A 16,472-nucleotide genomic window follows, 5' to 3' on the forward strand; every position below is an offset into this window, starting at 1 on the left:
GGAATATCTGACCACTGCCAATTTCTCAGATGGATATATATGTATTAAACATGCTAGCTAGCATCATTTTAATTTTAATTATTTTTTTTTTGTCCTTCCATTCTCCTCGGCAACGCTTCTTTTCAAAGCTATCCATCCACCAGGACCTCCACTCGCAAGACCAATTCTTCCACGAGAGAGGGGTGCTGTGGATAGAGTCATTGAGTACTTGGTTGGTGACGGTCCTCAGAACAGGTAACTTGACACACATGGAAAATTTCAGGACCCTGGTCCGTTACTCCCTGGCAGCTATTAGGTCCCCATAACATATATATAAATGGCTTCATTTAGATTTTACAATTTCCCTCTGTATGTGTCGCATCTCCCTCATTGGCAGCAGCAGTACTTGTGTACTTTGCACGTTTTCCTTTAGTCTCAGTAGAATGTTTTCTCAGATTCAAGACCAAATTGAAGTCTCTGCACAATATCATATTGTGTCTTAATCCAAAGCTGACAGAATGTAGAATATACTGGATCTATATAGGATTACATATTAGATTTCATGGATCATTAATACTTATAATAGCTTTTCTATACCCATTAAATAAGTTGGAGATGCGCAAGTCAAGCGGTCATTAATCTGATCATCATTAAAATGGGGGAATGAATGAAATATAATCGTGATATTAAAACTGAGTAAAGCTTAATTGCTTTTAAAATATGCTTTGGGGAGATGGAGAGATTGGAAGACTAATGTCCTAGATGCTTGTAGTGAACATAAAAATGAGGAGAGCGGTCCATTCATTACATTAGATCATATGAATGTGGGGGGGAGGGGTGTGTGGTATACCCAATTCTCATTTTGACTATTCTAGTGCATGATTGGTCTTCAATTAAAATTAGATAAGCCATATCCTATGATCCTGATGAAATATCAGGCAGGCTAATTATTAAAGGGGGTTATCACTACTGGACATCCCCTTTAATTTACCCAGAGTGCTGCACAGAGGGGAAAAAAAGAATAAACCTATACTTTCCTCCTGGGCCAGCACTATCCCTCACTGCTCTCTTGGTATAAACGGTGTGAGGTGAATGCTGCAGCCAGTCAGTAGCTGCTGATTGGCTGCAGCCTTCACTATTCTGTACAAGCGGAAGAGTTTTTTCTGTAAGACTGAATAGTGAAGGCTGCAGCCGATCAGCCGCTGATTTCCTGCAGAAACCACCTAAAATAGTTTGTTTATATCCAGAGACTCTCTACTATGAACACGGCACACAGAAACAAGGGATTCCTGCTCTTCTTTCTCTGTGTAGCACATGTTCGAAAGCAGCAATATGCTTCAGGGAGCTTGGAGGATATTATACAGCAGTACTGAGCTGTGTGGCTGTGAATCCAGCATTCTTGAAGTGCTCCTCATTCCTTCTCATCCTCTTTTTCTCCAATAACCCCCCACGACAGCACCAAAGGAAGATGTCACCCCACCCTAATAGGGACAGGAAACACAAAGAGGTTAAATAGCCCCTCCCTCATCCTCCCTCCAGTGTTTTCCCTGTCCCTATTGGGATGAGGAGGTCATCCAGGGTGCTCTGTGCCGGCGGCAGACACCCAGTATACCTTTAAGCCGGGCAGCTGGGACCGGGCAGTTTTTTCTCCTCCTCCCCTTATGCTGCTCCCGTCTCCTCCGGGACTCGGGACCCCTGTCCCCACCAAATCCGCGCCTGTGGGTAAGGTCTGGTGGGTGTCGGGCTGGAGGCCTCCTCAAGCTCTCCAGCCCCGCTCCTCCCCCCTCTCAAGGCGGCCTCCGGCGGTCTCCATAGTGGAGAGACGCGCGATGGATCCCGGAAGTGACGCGGACCGCCGATAACGTCACTTCCGGTGTGCGTTCCACCCTGGAACGCAAGTACTTGGGAGAGGCTGGAAAGTGATGTGGGACTCCGAAAAAGGGTCCCTTAGGTCACTTCCAGGTCTCAGCAGTAGTAAAAAAAAAAAAAAATAAATAAAAAAAATAATAAATAAATAACCCCGCAGGTGATCGGAGGTGTTCCTGCTTCACCAATTGGACCAAGGGGGAAGAGCATTGCCACACCCCTCCCCAGGCGAAGAGGGAGAGCGCCGCTGAGTCCAGTCGCCTATATAAGAGCCCTGGACTGAAGACATCTAAAGTAGGACCTAATCCGTTTTGTATTTTTACACTGGATGGTCAGGAATCTATCTTCTCCATGTCTGCGGAGCCCAGTGCAATTCCAGTCCCAGTAAATCTGGCACTGGGGGTCCTTTCCTAGGTGCAGATTAGAATTGACACATTAATTACCCTTCTCCCTCTTTTTTTAGGGGGACAAGGAATCCTGCACCAGGAAATAAATCTAGTCGCAAATGTGCTATATGTTCAAAAAAATTATCATCTTGAAGCAAAAGATATTTATGCCAGAAATGCACGGAGAAGATTATTAGGGAAGAGCAGCCGTCCCTCATAGACGAAATTATAGGGATAGTCCGTCAGGAGGTTCAGTCTTCATTGGCCTTCTTTTCCTAATCCACTTCTGATTCGCCTCCAAAGGCTAAAAAGAGGAAGATTTCCCTGGAAGAAAAAAGAGACTCTGACTCTCAGGACGAAGTATCCCTTCCAGAAGACCTTATAGAGGAAGGTGAACTCAGCCCAGCAGAGGAAGGTCTGGAAAATAAGAAATATTATTTTTCAATGGAATTTATGGAAGACCTCCTCTCAGCAATAAGAAGAACGATGGAAGTGGAAGAAGAGAAGCCAACTAGATCAGTCCAGGAAGAGCTGTTCGTTGGTCTCCGCTCAAAGAAAAATATGGTGTTCCCGATACATAAAAACATTCAGGACCTAATCCTGGACGAATGGGAAAATCCTGAAAGACGACTGAATAAACCAGCAGAATTGAAAGACAGGTTTCCGGTAGATGAAGAAACCTCAAAATGTTGGACCGAGATACCGAAGGTCGATATTCAGGTGGCTAGAGTCGCTAAAAAGACAGTATTGCCATTCGAGGACTCGTCGCAACTAAAGGATCCTCTGGACCGCAAGATGGACAGCCTTCTCAGAAAATCCTGGGAAACATCAGCAGTCCTTCTGAACACAAATGTAGTCTCCACGTGTGTTGCACTGTCCATGTCAAGATGGCTCAACCAGCTTGAAGAGCATCTGGCTATGGGCACATCCAGAGAGGAGATACAAGCTTCCCTACCTTTACTGCAGAAGGCCACTGACTTTTTGGCGGATGCTTCAGCGGAATCTGTGAGGGTAACCGCCAGGGCCGCAGTCCTATCAAGCTCCACAAGGCGAGCACTATGGCTGAAATCGTGGAACGGTGACGTGGCCTCTAAGAATAAAACTTTGTTCCATTCCCTTCAGGGGGGAATATACAGTTATATGAAAAAGTTTGGGCACCCCTATTAATCTTAAGCTTAATGTTTTCTTAAAATTGGTGTTTTTGCAACAGCTATTTCAGTTTGATATATGTAATAACTGTTGGGCACAGTAATGTTTCTGCCTTGAAATGAGGTTTATTGTACTAACAGAAAATGTGCAATCTGCATTCAAACAAAATTTGACAGGTGCATAAGTATGGGCACCCTTATCATTTTCTTGTTTTAAATACTCCTACCTACTTTTTACTGACTTACTAAAGCACTTTTTTTGGTTTTGTAACCTCATTGAGCTTTGAACTTCATAGCCAGGTGTATGCAATCATGAGAAAAGCTACTTAAAGTGGCCACTTGCAAGTTGTTCTCCTGTTTGAATCTCCTCTGTAGAGTGGCATCATGGGCTCCTCAAAACAACTGTCAAATGATCTGAAAACAAAGATTATTCAACATAGTTGTTCAGGGGAAGTCAAGAACAATCCTCAGACCACCTCCAGAGAGCTGCAGCATCAACTTGCTGCAGATGGTGTCACTGTGCATCGATCAACTATACACTTTGCACAAGGAGAAGCTGTATGGGAGAGTGATGCGAAAGAAGCCGTTTCTGCAAGCACGCCACAAACCGAGTCGACTGAGGTATGCAAAAGCACATTTGGAGAAGCCAATTTCTTTTTGGAAGAAGGTCCTGTGGACTGATGAAACCAAGATTGAGTTGTTTGGTCATACAAAAAGGCGTTATGCATGGCGGCAAAAAAACACAGCATTCCAAGAAAAACACTTGCTACCCACAGTAAAATTTGGTGGAGGTTCCATCATGCTTTGGGGCGGTGTGGCCAATGCCGGCACCGGGAATCTTGTTAAAGTTGAGGGACGCATGGATTCCACTCAGTATCAGCAGATTCTTGACAATAATGTTCAAGAATCAGTGACAAAGTTGAAGTTACGCAGGGGATGGATCTTTCAGCAAGACAATGATCCAAAACACCGCTCCAAATCTACTCAGGCATTCATGCAGAGGAACAATTACAATGTTCTGGAATGGCCATCCCAGTCCCCAGACCTGAATATCATTGAACATCTGTGGGATCATTTGAAGAGGGCTGTCCATGCTCGGCGACCATCAAACTTAACTGAACTGGAATTGTTTTGTAAAGAGCAATGGTCAAAAATACCTTCATCCAGGATCCAGGAACTCATTAAAAGCTACAGGAAGCGACTAGAGGCTGTTATTTTTGCAAAAGGAGGATTTACTAAATATTAATGTCACTTTTCTGGTGAGGTGCCCATACTTATGCACCTGTCAAATTTTGTTTGAATGCAGATTGCACATTTTGTGTTAGTACAATAAACCTCATTTCAAGGCAGAAACATTACTGTGTCCAACAGTTATTACATATATCAAACTGAAATAGCTGTTGCAAAAACACCAATTTTAAGAAAACATTAAGCTTAAGATTAATAGGGGTGCCCAAACTTTTTCATATAACTGTATGTTTGGCCAGGCCCTTGACGACCTCCTGGAGAAGGCGGCTGATAAAAAGAAATCCCTGCCTGAACCCAGACCCTACAAGAAGACCCCCTTTCGCCCCCTTCGGGAACAGAATCCCCAGTACAAGGGGAAAGGCAAGTCCGGTCGATGGAGCTACCCCAAAGGAGGGAAAGATAGGAATATTTTTTTCCCAAAAGGACAGCGACAACAGAAGCGGTGATGCCAGAGTAGTGGGGGGACGAATCATGAAATACCTTCCCCAATGGCAAAAGATCTGCTCCAGTCAATTGGTCTTGAAGGTAATTCAAGAAGGAGTAAAGATCGAATTCTCATCGTATCCTCCAAGAAAAGTAAGGATAACTCGTCTAACCTCCCCGAGATTAAAAACCGCACTGATGTCCGGCCTAAAAAACCTACTATCCTTGGGGGCTATTTCACCGGTCCCAAAACCAGAAAGACACACAGGCCACTTCACGCCTGTTTATGATAAGGAAACCAAACGGCACCTACAGAATAATAATAAATCTGAAACCCCTAAACCAATACATCATCTACAGAAGATTCAAAATGGAGTCCATCAGATCAGCAGTTCCCTTGATAGGACAAGGATATGTGATGGCAACCATCGACTTACAGGACGCATACTATCACGTCCCTATACATCCAACATACCGGAAATTTCTAAGGTTTGCGGTGGTTCAAGAGGATCAGACGTTACATTTTCAATTCAACGTATTGCCGTTCGGTATATCCTCAGCACCGAGAATATTTACCAAAATTATGTCAGAGGTAGTGGCTTCAATCAGAAAAGAAAAAATCTGCATCATTACCTACCTCGACGAGTTCTTACTAGTAGGTCCCTCGGTGGAAGCACTCCAGGAAGATCTGCAGAGAACAATCCAAATCCTGACCACCCTAGGGTGGTTGATAAATCATCAAAAGTCAGACCTGATCCCTGCCACAGAAAAAACGTTCTTGGGTGTTCTACTAGACTCCGCCAGACAAACCTCCTTCCTACCAAAGGACAGACAGATACTTTTGAGATCCAAGATATTGAAACTGAAGACCCTGAACAGGGTGTCCCTAAGCTTTGCCATGTCAACCCTCGGCTCCATGACAGCCTGCATCCAATCTGTAGCCCGGGCTTGGGCCCACACCAGGGTATTGCAAACCCATATTCTTGCACAGTGGGACGGATCCCCAGACTCCCTAAACAGGAAGATCATGATCCCTCATTATGTGAAAACATCCCTGTCATGGTGGCTCAGCCGAAGAAACCTAGGAACAGGGGTTCCATGGTCTCAGTTCCCTCTGATAACAGTCACGGTAGACGCCAGCAAGACGGACTGGGGAGCGGTCGTTGCTCAAACCCCTTTCCAAGGGGTCTGGACAGAAGAGACCAGCAGGAGATCCTCCAACTTCCGCGAGTTAAGGGCAGTGGAGGAGGCACTCAAAATGTCGGCTACAATCATTACGGGCAAACACGTAAAAGTCTATTCAGACAACATGACTACCGTAGCTCACCTGTCCCGTCAAGGGAGTACAAGATACGAGAATCTAAAAAGTATCTCGGCAAGAATATTCTTCTGGGCGGAAAGTCATCTTCGTTCCTTATCAGGTCTGCACATAAAAGGCTCAGACAATATCCAGGCCGATTTTCTGAGCAGAAGGAATATCCATCCGGGGGGATGGGAGCTGGACTCAGACATTTTCCACATGCTGACCAGACAATGGGGTCGTTCGGAGGTGGACCTCTTTGCAAGACGCCAGAACACCAAGGCAGAAAGATACTTCTCCCTAGATCCAGACTACGTATGCCTGGGGATAGATGCATTCGCTCACCCGTGGCATTTCCATCTGGCTTACGCTTTTCCCCCAATTCCATTGCTACCCAGGACCTTACAGAAAGTAAGGACCGAGGAGGTCAAAATAATTTTGATAGCCCCACTTTGGCCCAAAAGGAGCTGGTTCTGTGCACCGAACAGTTTAAGCATAGAAGGACACCTCATTTTGCCAGCAATCAAAAACCTTCTCCATCAGGGTCCAATACTCCATCCACATCCAGAGAACATCCATCTAGCGGCCTGGCTTCTGAGTTCACAATCCTGAAGGCAAAAGGACTCTCAGACCGAGTAATTCATACCCTACAAAAAAGTAGAAAACAAATCACAAACTCCATATACAGCAAGATATGGAAGACCTTCCTAACATGGTATAAACCAAATGTACCAGATCTTCGGCATCCTGACATGACCCAGCTCTTGGATTTTCTACATGAGGGGCTGGAAAAAGGCCTTAGACCCAGCACCCTCAAGGTTCAGATCGCGGCGCTAATTATCTACTTTGACCAGAGCCTAGCCGAACACCGATGGGTAAAATGGTTCATGACAGCAGCTACTCGTCTGTGTCCCAGAATGATCAACCACGTTCCCTCCTGGGATCTTAATATCGTCCTTAAAGGTCTGACACTACCACCGTTTGAACCTTTGGCCTCAATAGAGCTGGATAAATTAGCCTGGAGAAAAAACATTTCTAGTAGCGATTTACCACTGCCAGGAGAGTGGGAGAAATCCAGGCCTTCTCGGTGAATGACCCATATCTGAGAATCCTGGATGATAGGATTATTCTACAACTGGACCCATCTTTCTTGCCAAAGGTAGTCTGACTTTCATAGGTCTCAGGAGATAATTCTGCCTTCCTTCTGTCAAAACCCAAAAAATAAAAGGGAAGAATTCCATACTTTGGACGTAAGGCAGGTTGTTCTTCACTACCTCCAAAATACAGAGACCTGGAGGAAGGATCAGAACCTCTTTATTCAGCCATCTGGTCAGAACAGAGGGAAGAAGGTCTCAAAGGTTACCATTGCTACTTGGATCAAGAAAGCAATTGTGGAATCATATCAGATCCAGAATCTCTCACCACCAGAGAAACTGAAAGCACACTCTACTAGAGCCATGTCCGTCTCCTGGGCAGAAAAGGCTAGCGCTTCCCTCGAGCAGATATGTAGAGCAGCTACATGGTCCTCGGTCCATACCTTCACCAAGCATTACAAACTTAATTTAATGTCCATTAAAGACTTGGCCTTTGGGCGGAAAGTGCTTCAGGCCATTGTCCCTCCCTAAACATGAGTCTTTGGTACTCCTCCTTTGGTGCTGTCGTGGGGGGTTATTGGAGAAAATAGAATTAGACTTACCGGTAATTCAGTTTCTAATAACCCACCACGACAGCACTGGTAATTCCCTCCCAGGCTTGGTTAGCCAATCATTTAATTCGAATAAATATAATTTGAAGCATCCATACTTGTGTGGTCCTTTATAAAAACACAGGAGGGAGGGGCTATTTAACCTCTTTGTGTTTCCTGTCCCTATTAGAGTGGGGTGACATCCTCCTTTGGTGCTGTCGTGGTGGGTTATTAGAAACCGAATTACCGGTAAGTCTAATTCTATTTTTTTTTTCTATAGAGTATAATAGGCTGTGTAATTTTGACACCTGAGGGAACTGGGAATCTTTTTGCTATGAAAAACAACATTTATCACCTGTTCACAGGATAGAGAGTAAGTGTATGATTGGACCAGTGAGGGTGTCGGCAAATGGACTCCCAGCACAGAACCCATGCTTCCAAACTCCCCTGTGTGAATGGAGCAGGAGTGATAATGTACGGCCACTGCACCTATAGACTGTGAATAGAGCAGTGGCCACACATGTTCACTAACCCCCCGTTCGAACAGGAGACATGTTCTTGTGATCAATGTGTCTTACAGCTTCCAGACCCGCAGCGTTCATATATTTATCACTTGTCTCAAAGGTCGGCGATAAATGTTGATTTTGGAATGTCCTCTTTTAAGCCGTCCTAAAACTGGCTACATATTGCTCCACCGTTTGATACCTTGATCTAAACTTTGACATCCATGTTTTCTTTCAACAGATACGCTTTGATTTGCCAGCAGTGTTTTTCTCACAATGGTATGGCCCTGAAGGAAGAATTTGAGTATGTTGGTAAGTATCCCTTATGTTGCCTTGTGTCACTATAGCCAGTCTGCCTTATGTAATGGCAGTGTCGGTGCAGACCTTTTATAAATTCAGCTCCCTTTGTTTACGAACATGCAACATTTTTGTTATCGGCATTGGATAGTTACTGCGTACAAAGAAAACGAGCACCGTTTTTGGGAGCGCATTAATGAAAGCTGGCACCTGATTAGACGGGTGCTGGATTTCATTTACAGTCCAGCTTTCTAACCGTTTTCCCCTTTCACGCAATTAATCTGTTTAAACTGTGCAATTGTTTCTGCAGTTGAAAGCAAGAAATAAGTAGGATTGCTATTAAAGAACTTGATTTTTTGCAAGGAAGGAAACCCTTTTGATTTAGCTTGCTGTCCTTTCTGCAAACCGCAGAGTTTTTGTGTCCCTAAATTAGGATGCTCCGTGCCGATCACTTTACAGCAGACTTGCGGAAAGCAGTTCGTGTGGTAAGCTGAGAAAGGCTGCCAAGTCAAGTCCATATTCTCAAGTTTTATCTTTTGTGGCTACTCCCAGAAGACTGAAATAGAGTCGTGCTCTTGTATTAGAAGTGTGTTTTATGTTATAGGTCTGTTCACAAAAACTGGTCTTGAGGACGTCTAAATGTAATTTATGTCCACGCTGCAGGCCTTCCCACCCTGACAACTTTTCCTTCATATGTGCATGGAATTTTCTTTGCTACGCATTCCTGCCACGTATATAGCTAATGTCTCTGTGCATGTAGTTTAGCTTAAAGGGATTCGGTCAGCAGGGATTTAGATCTGAAACTAACATCTATGTAAAGCGTCTAAAATGTTTGACATTCATACCTTTTTGTATTAAAAGTTCATGCCTCCATTTTTTAAGAATCCTTTGGCGAATGTTTACCCAAAGGAGTTTGAAAATGTAGGAGCTTGGCCTGCACCTACAGCCCTCCAACCTCTCTCCCTCTTTCCCCTGCCACCGCCATCCTCCTGTGTGTGAATGACTGGTCACTCTTCTCTATGACCTGCTCCCTCACCTGAGATCTCGCCAAGGCGCCATCATTCCCAAGGGCGACCCATGCGCAGATTGAGGATAGGCGTCTCCCAATGTTATCAGGACCTTACTACATGCTCTCCGGCAGGACGGCTCCTGCTTGAGATCTCGGGTGGGGGAGCATGTTAGGTTTTTCTCTTATGGGAGTTTCTCTACCTGTAATATAGGCTGGATGTGAGGTCTGTGTGCTGCTTTTTCTTTCATGTAGCCACGCAGATCTTGTACTGCACTTATGTCCTCTCCATATGCTTTTCTCCTTGTCTATAGCCGGTTTTCTTTACCCTCTCTACTGCAGATCTGTGTAGGTCTTTTTTATTTATAGAAGAATACACTACATGGCACAACACTAATGCGTTACAGGACACAAAACATAAGCACAAAACTCCAGAACAGAACAAGACGACAAAAACCCGACACAAATCACATAAAATAGAAGCGAAATAAATCCACCAGAAAGGGGAGAAAATTCGACCTACTGAGAAAAAAAACAAAATTTGAAAATTAAAGAAACAAAATAACCATCACCACAGGAATATATACATATACTTTTTTTTGTTTTTATAAAAATAAATAAATATAAAAACCTATAAAACCACCGACCCAGCGTCATTCATACTACTATATACAAACCCACACAACGTTCACACTGTCCTATATACACTTAAAACACGATGTCCTATGTACAATAAAACCTCTATAAACACAAAACATTAAACCTAAATATAATGTAACACACAACGTATATACCAGAAACTAATACTAACCTACTGGTCCCACTGCCTTACCTTACAGTCACACCCTTACCGCACCTCATTCACACCACAGAAAACTAATAGCAACAATATATAACTGCAGAGCTGTGTATGGCTATGTGCCCACGATGCAGAAATGCTCAGGATTTTTTCCTGAGCGTTTCTGCATCTCCCTGGCAGAAAAAACGCATGCGGATTGTACATGCTTTTTCCTGCCAGGGACATGCGGAAATGGAGCGTTATTCACTGACATCTCCGCATGCGGATTGACAAGCGCTTTCCAAGCGATTAGCATCACTTGGAAACTGCTTGTGACAACTAGGTCACACTATATAAATCCATGCAAACTGCATGGATTTATATAGTGTGACCCGAGAGAGTGGTTAAAAATAAAAAAATAAGTATATACTTGCCCTCCGATGGCCCGCGCTGGCTTGCTTCGCTTGGTGCCGGCAGCGGTGGATTGAAAGACCTGCCGACGTCAGCTTCGCGTGACCCGTCACATGACTCTGACGTCAGCGCAGGTCCTTCAATCCACTGCAAAGTGCCGGGAAGCAAGGAGGAGCTCAGCGCGGACCGCCGGAAGGTAAATATACATTTATTTTTTATTTTATTCTTTTTTTTACAGATTTTTTAATGGTACCTGGGTGTGGATGAGATTCTCCTCTCCTCTACACCTGGGTACCATCCGCACATTAGAATGCACCAATTACGCAAGTACAGATGCAGTCTTGCGGAATTGGCGCGTTCTAATGCAAGTCAATGGCGGCGAAAACGCAGCATTTCCGCAAAATAATTGGTAGTACTGCATTTTTTTCCGCAATGATAATCCGCAGCGGAAATTTCCACAGCATGTGCACAGCACATGCGGATCATCATTGGGGAACATTGCTGCCCTTCTACCATGCGGTTTTAATGCGTTTCCGCAGCTGCAAAAACGCATTAAAATCGCATCGTGGGCACACAGCCTATAACCCCTCTACTATCTCAAACACTGAGAGAAGAGCGAGTGGAGCAGATAAGCCAGTGGGAGCAGAAGAGATGGGTGTCCCACCTGGGCTACTACTTGTTAGGGCACTTTGTAAATTTCAATCCTACCTGTTGTGTTGGTGTACAGAAAAAGTAAGAAATGAGCCACAAATGCCATGCAGTACACACTTACTACTTCTCCTTGAAGTTGCAGAGACAAAGCATTGTTTTCTTGTCAATATAGAGTTGGGCTGCCTACAAAATTCATTGTATGCAATACGAAGGCTATGTCAGTCGTGATGGCCATGAACAAAATTTGAATTGTTTGAAGTCTTGTATTTTTTCTGTTTCTTCATGGTAAAGTTTTGCTAATTTTGCTCTTCGCTCTCTTCTAATCCAGCAGCGCACTCTCCTTTCTTGAACATGGTCATCCTTTAATGTATTATAAAAAGATAGTTTTAGATTTTCCTCTGACTTTTATTAACTACTTTTTTTTTCAGTTTGGACTAGCAAACACCTTTTAATATTTTTCTTACAGCGTTTGAATGCCTTAATATTTTAGAGAACTTTATATCCAATATTACATGGAGAGTACTGTTATCTTGTTTTCAGAATGTTTGGACATTTTTTTTTTTTTTAAATACTTTATATTTTTTTCCTTTTAGCATTCAGATGTGCATACTGTTATTTCCTAAATCCCGCAAGGAAAACCCGTCCACAAGCTCCACGACTTCAAGAATTAATCCCTGAGAGGATGCCAAGATCAGACTCGAGTTCCACCAGTATTTTACAGGCTGCCACTGAAGAACTGGAAAACCAGACTTCTTCCGGTATTCATTTTACCGGTCTCCTTAAATATTACAGAAGCAAGGGATGAGCCATGCATACCAGGATTGGTGATGAGGGGTGCCATGCATACCAGGATTGGTGATGAGGGGTGCCATGCATACCAGGATTGGGGATGAGGGGGGTGCCATGCATACCAGGATTGGGGATGATTGGTACCATGCGTGCCAGGCAGCAGCTGCGAAGGCAAATAGAGTCATGGCATGCATCAGAAGAGGAATAGGGGCATATGATGAGAACATTGTTCTTCCTCTGTATAAAGAGCTGGTAAGGCCGCACTTAGAATATTGTGCACAGTTCTGGGCTCCGGTGCTCAGGAAAGACATATTGGAGCTAGAGAGGGTACAAAGGAGGGCGACTAAGGTAATAAAGGGAATGGAGGGACTAGAATACCCAGAGAGGTTGTCAAAATTAGGCCTATTTACGTTGGAAAAGAGAAGGCTTAGGGGAGACCTCATAAACATGTATAAATACATCAGGGGGCAGTACAGAGATCTCTCCCGTGACCTGTTTATACCAAGGATGGTGACAAAGACGAGGGGGCACACTATGCGTCTGGAGGAAAGGAGGTTCCTGCACCAGCATAGAAGGGGATTCTTTACGGTCAGAGCCGTGAGACTCTGGAACTCTCTGGGAGAGGAAGTGGTGATGTCCAACTCACTTAATGAGTTCAAGAGAGGCCTGGACGCCTTTCTTGAGAACAATAAAATTACATCTTATGCTTAGTGATAGTTAATTAATCCAGTGATTTAATCTGACTGCCAGATTGGTGTCGGGAAGTGAATTTTTCTTCAATGATGTAAATTGGCCTATACAGCATGTTTTTTTTTTGCCTTCCCCTGGATCAGCGCTGCGGAATAGCTGCAGTGCACAAGAAATAGGCTAAACTGGATGGACGCTTGTCTTTTTTCGGCCTTATAAACTATGTAACTATGTAAGGATTGGGGATGAGGGGTGCCAATGCGTGCCAGGATTGGGGATGAGGGGTGCCAATGCGTGCCAGGATTGGGGATGAGGGGGTGCCATGCGTGCCAGGATTGGGGATGAGGGGGTGCCATGCGTGCCAGGATTGGGGATGGAGGGGGTGCCATGCGTGCCAGGATTGGGGATGGGGGGGGGGGTGCCATGCGTGCCAGGATTGGGGATGGGGGGGTGCCATGCGTGCCAGGATTGGGGATGGGGGGTGGTGCCCTGCATGTGCCTACTTCAGTAGGCCAGAGGAGAAGCTTACATCGAGATTTCCATGCGATCTGCCCTATGCAATTCATTTTTTGAATTGGCAAACTTCTCTGTAATCTTCTAAATGTTATTTTTGTTTTCCGTAATGCCATTTACTAATTTATTAATTATGACAACTTTGTTTATTGTGTAAAAAGGCTAAAAGTAAATAGACATGAGCAATTTGAGTTAGTTTTTATTATGTAGAGCACACTTTTCTAGCTTTCAAAACAAAAAAGTTTCGGGAGATAGATGTATATTATTATATTATAATTTTTTCTTCTTTTCCCTCCCTTTCTGTAGATCCATCAGAGGTGGAAGAAACTCCAGATGCTGCAGACATTGTTGTTGAGGAAGAAAGATCCACTGAGTCATCTGATGAAACTTTGAAAGAGGGGCATCAAGCTGTGCCTGAAGAAGTTGTGCCACCCACTAATGTTAATGAGGGTGAAGAGTCCTTGATGGAGACAGAGTGAATGTGCTTATTATATACGTCCTTTTAGTTTATGGCAGCTTAGGCCTCACAAGTTTTCTTGTGAAATTTCACTTCCACTGACAACTAGCTAGATCTGCCTCACAGCCACAACAACGTGCCATATCTAGTGGTCCTCTAGAACTGTATAGCACTTAGGGGATGTATACTTGATATTTAATCTTCTTTTTTTTTTTTTTCATGCTAGAATTTGTCTGGATGTGTCATTGGCCCAGTAACAAGCATCGATAAGACATTCATAGCTGATATTTTATTCTTGGTTTGAGTATTTTAAGGTAATGAGTTTGCAGGTTTATTTATTTTACATATAGCTATAAGAAAACCAGGGTTTGGGTGAACACATTTTGTACCAAGGGTATTTGTATATTAGACTGCCTGCGTGTGATGAGTGTGTGATGTGTGTGTGCGCTGCGTCTGGATAGTGAATGGACCACAGCTTGTAACTCTTTTAAGTGCATCTGCAAACCTCAAAACCATCTCCACAAAATAGTTTTTCCTTTGAGTGAGAAGCGCACGCAATAGTATTTTTATTTAAAGACTCCTACTTCTGTAGGTAATTGTCATGTCATTCTGCAATTCCTGCACATGTCCTGCTACCTGTGTTTGCTGTTTGGTTCATGTTTACATTAAAGAGTAACTGAACTTTTTGTAGTTGATTTTCATATTTCATTGCTCTTTTTAACTACAAGCAGATTAGTTAGTCCAGGTCCTGATATCCCACCCCCCATCTCCTTCGAGAGGTGCACAGCTTAGGAGCATGGAGCACGCACGGCTCCTGCCGGAGAGCGCACTGCCCGGAGTACGGATTCAATAGAAAGCATGGCCCACAAAGCTACGAAGCCTAGGCTTTCTATTGAATCCCTACCCTGCTCTGAAATTTGAAAATACATTACAAAGGTTTAGTTACTCTTTAACTAACATAGGAAGAGCTTGTATTGTACTTGAATGCTAAGCTATATTTATATATGTAATATACTGGTACACACGTCAGTAAATGTGCCTTTTGTGTGTTTTTTATGTTTTTGTTATATGCAAATAAAGTCTGATTTAATGTACCGTGGTTTATCTGTTCATTAAAAAAAAAAAAAAAAAAAAGCTCAAATGCCCATTACCGAAATCTATTTTGTATAGTGGTTGGTCTTAAAGGGGTTGTCCGTGGCCCCTCGCCTCTACATCGGGAGGTGTACAGCGCTTATGATGTGTTGGCACCTGGCTGATAGAACTATTAGAATAGGACATGTGCATGATACATGTTTCCTGGAATCTGTGCTAATGCAATATCTTTTCCTCCTATTCCCAAAGGGACGTAGGTGCCAGGACGTGTACATGTTCAGCAGGTATCATGCATGCATCCAATTCTAATAGGACAAGTGCACTATACCAGTTTATTGTACCTAAAATTCAATGACAAAAGTGCTGCTCACCACCCCATGCCAAGGTGAGTAGTGCCAGACAACCCCAAAACAAAGGCTTACAAAATATACTATTTAAAAAGAAAAATGGCGAGCGAGCTCCTGGATGTCCCGTGCATGGATTAGTGTATGCATAATTTGATATCCATTTTTTTCCAAGACAGGATCCAGTATCGGGATCAATAAAATAATCTAGCTTTACTAAGAATTTCATATAAAATCCATAGCAGATAGTCGTGGCCACTACAACTAAGGACGCAAACTGTGTCCAAAATTAGTCAATGGTAACGCGCATTTTGCCTGCTATGGATTTTATTTGAAGTTCACAAAGTCCGATGCTGGATCCTTTCTTGGAAAATCCTTAGAAAATCCAGGTATGCATATTTTATATCCCCAACAAAATGGCTTGCATTTTAGTCATATTTCTTATAAGAAACGTCCATATTACCGTAATTAAGAAACAACCCCAACACTGACATGGCTCAATAATGCTAAGGCTCAGAAGACAGCTGTCTGCTCCAGTCTCCATAAATATGCACGTGTGGTCTGGCACATAGGGAGAGGTGATGGTAACAGATCTGCTGCTCCCTTCTCTGTATCTGTAGGCAATTTATCTGCTCTCTAAAATCATTCAATTCCTTTCTGTGCATTTGCGGAGCTCCGATAATTAGTTTTCCTTTTAAAACTGAATTCAGAAAACTGACGATCTCCTGTTCCTTGAGAACAAAAATGTTTGAAAATCTGTGCACGTAATATAAAGCGTCGCATTTGCAATTTGTTCCAGCATTTTATATTAAAACACATATATATAGATATTTCTTTTTCTTGTGTATCTCATTGGGGGACCTATGAAGAGAAGGGGGCCTTTAGGTAAGTTTTACAGACACAATCCTCC

General features: G+C 43.4%; 1 protein-coding gene across 1 annotated transcript in view; it reads left to right on the forward strand.

Annotated features, from left to right (window-relative positions):
• The window catches only part of LNPK (lunapark, ER junction formation factor), a 67,843-nt gene extending 52,623 nt beyond the window's left edge, over positions 1-15,220 (forward strand). Inside the window, exons 10-13 of the mRNA XM_073646890.1 lie at positions 129-234; positions 8,779-8,849; positions 12,274-12,438; positions 13,976-15,220. Of these exons, the coding sequence (XP_073502991.1) occupies positions 129-234; positions 8,779-8,849; positions 12,274-12,438; positions 13,976-14,148 (515 nt within the window). The 3' untranslated portion in view covers positions 14,149-15,220. The remainder of the gene's footprint in view (positions 1-128; positions 235-8,778; positions 8,850-12,273; positions 12,439-13,975) is intronic.
• Positions 15,221-16,472: the final 1,252 nt, after the last annotated feature.

This window comes from Phyllobates terribilis, unplaced genomic scaffold (assembly GCF_046119375.1).
Source record: "Phyllobates terribilis strain yellow unplaced genomic scaffold, ASM4611937v1 Scaffold_9__5_contigs__length_417890890, whole genome shotgun sequence".
Taxonomy (NCBI): Eukaryota; Metazoa; Chordata; class Amphibia; order Anura; family Dendrobatidae; genus Phyllobates; species Phyllobates terribilis.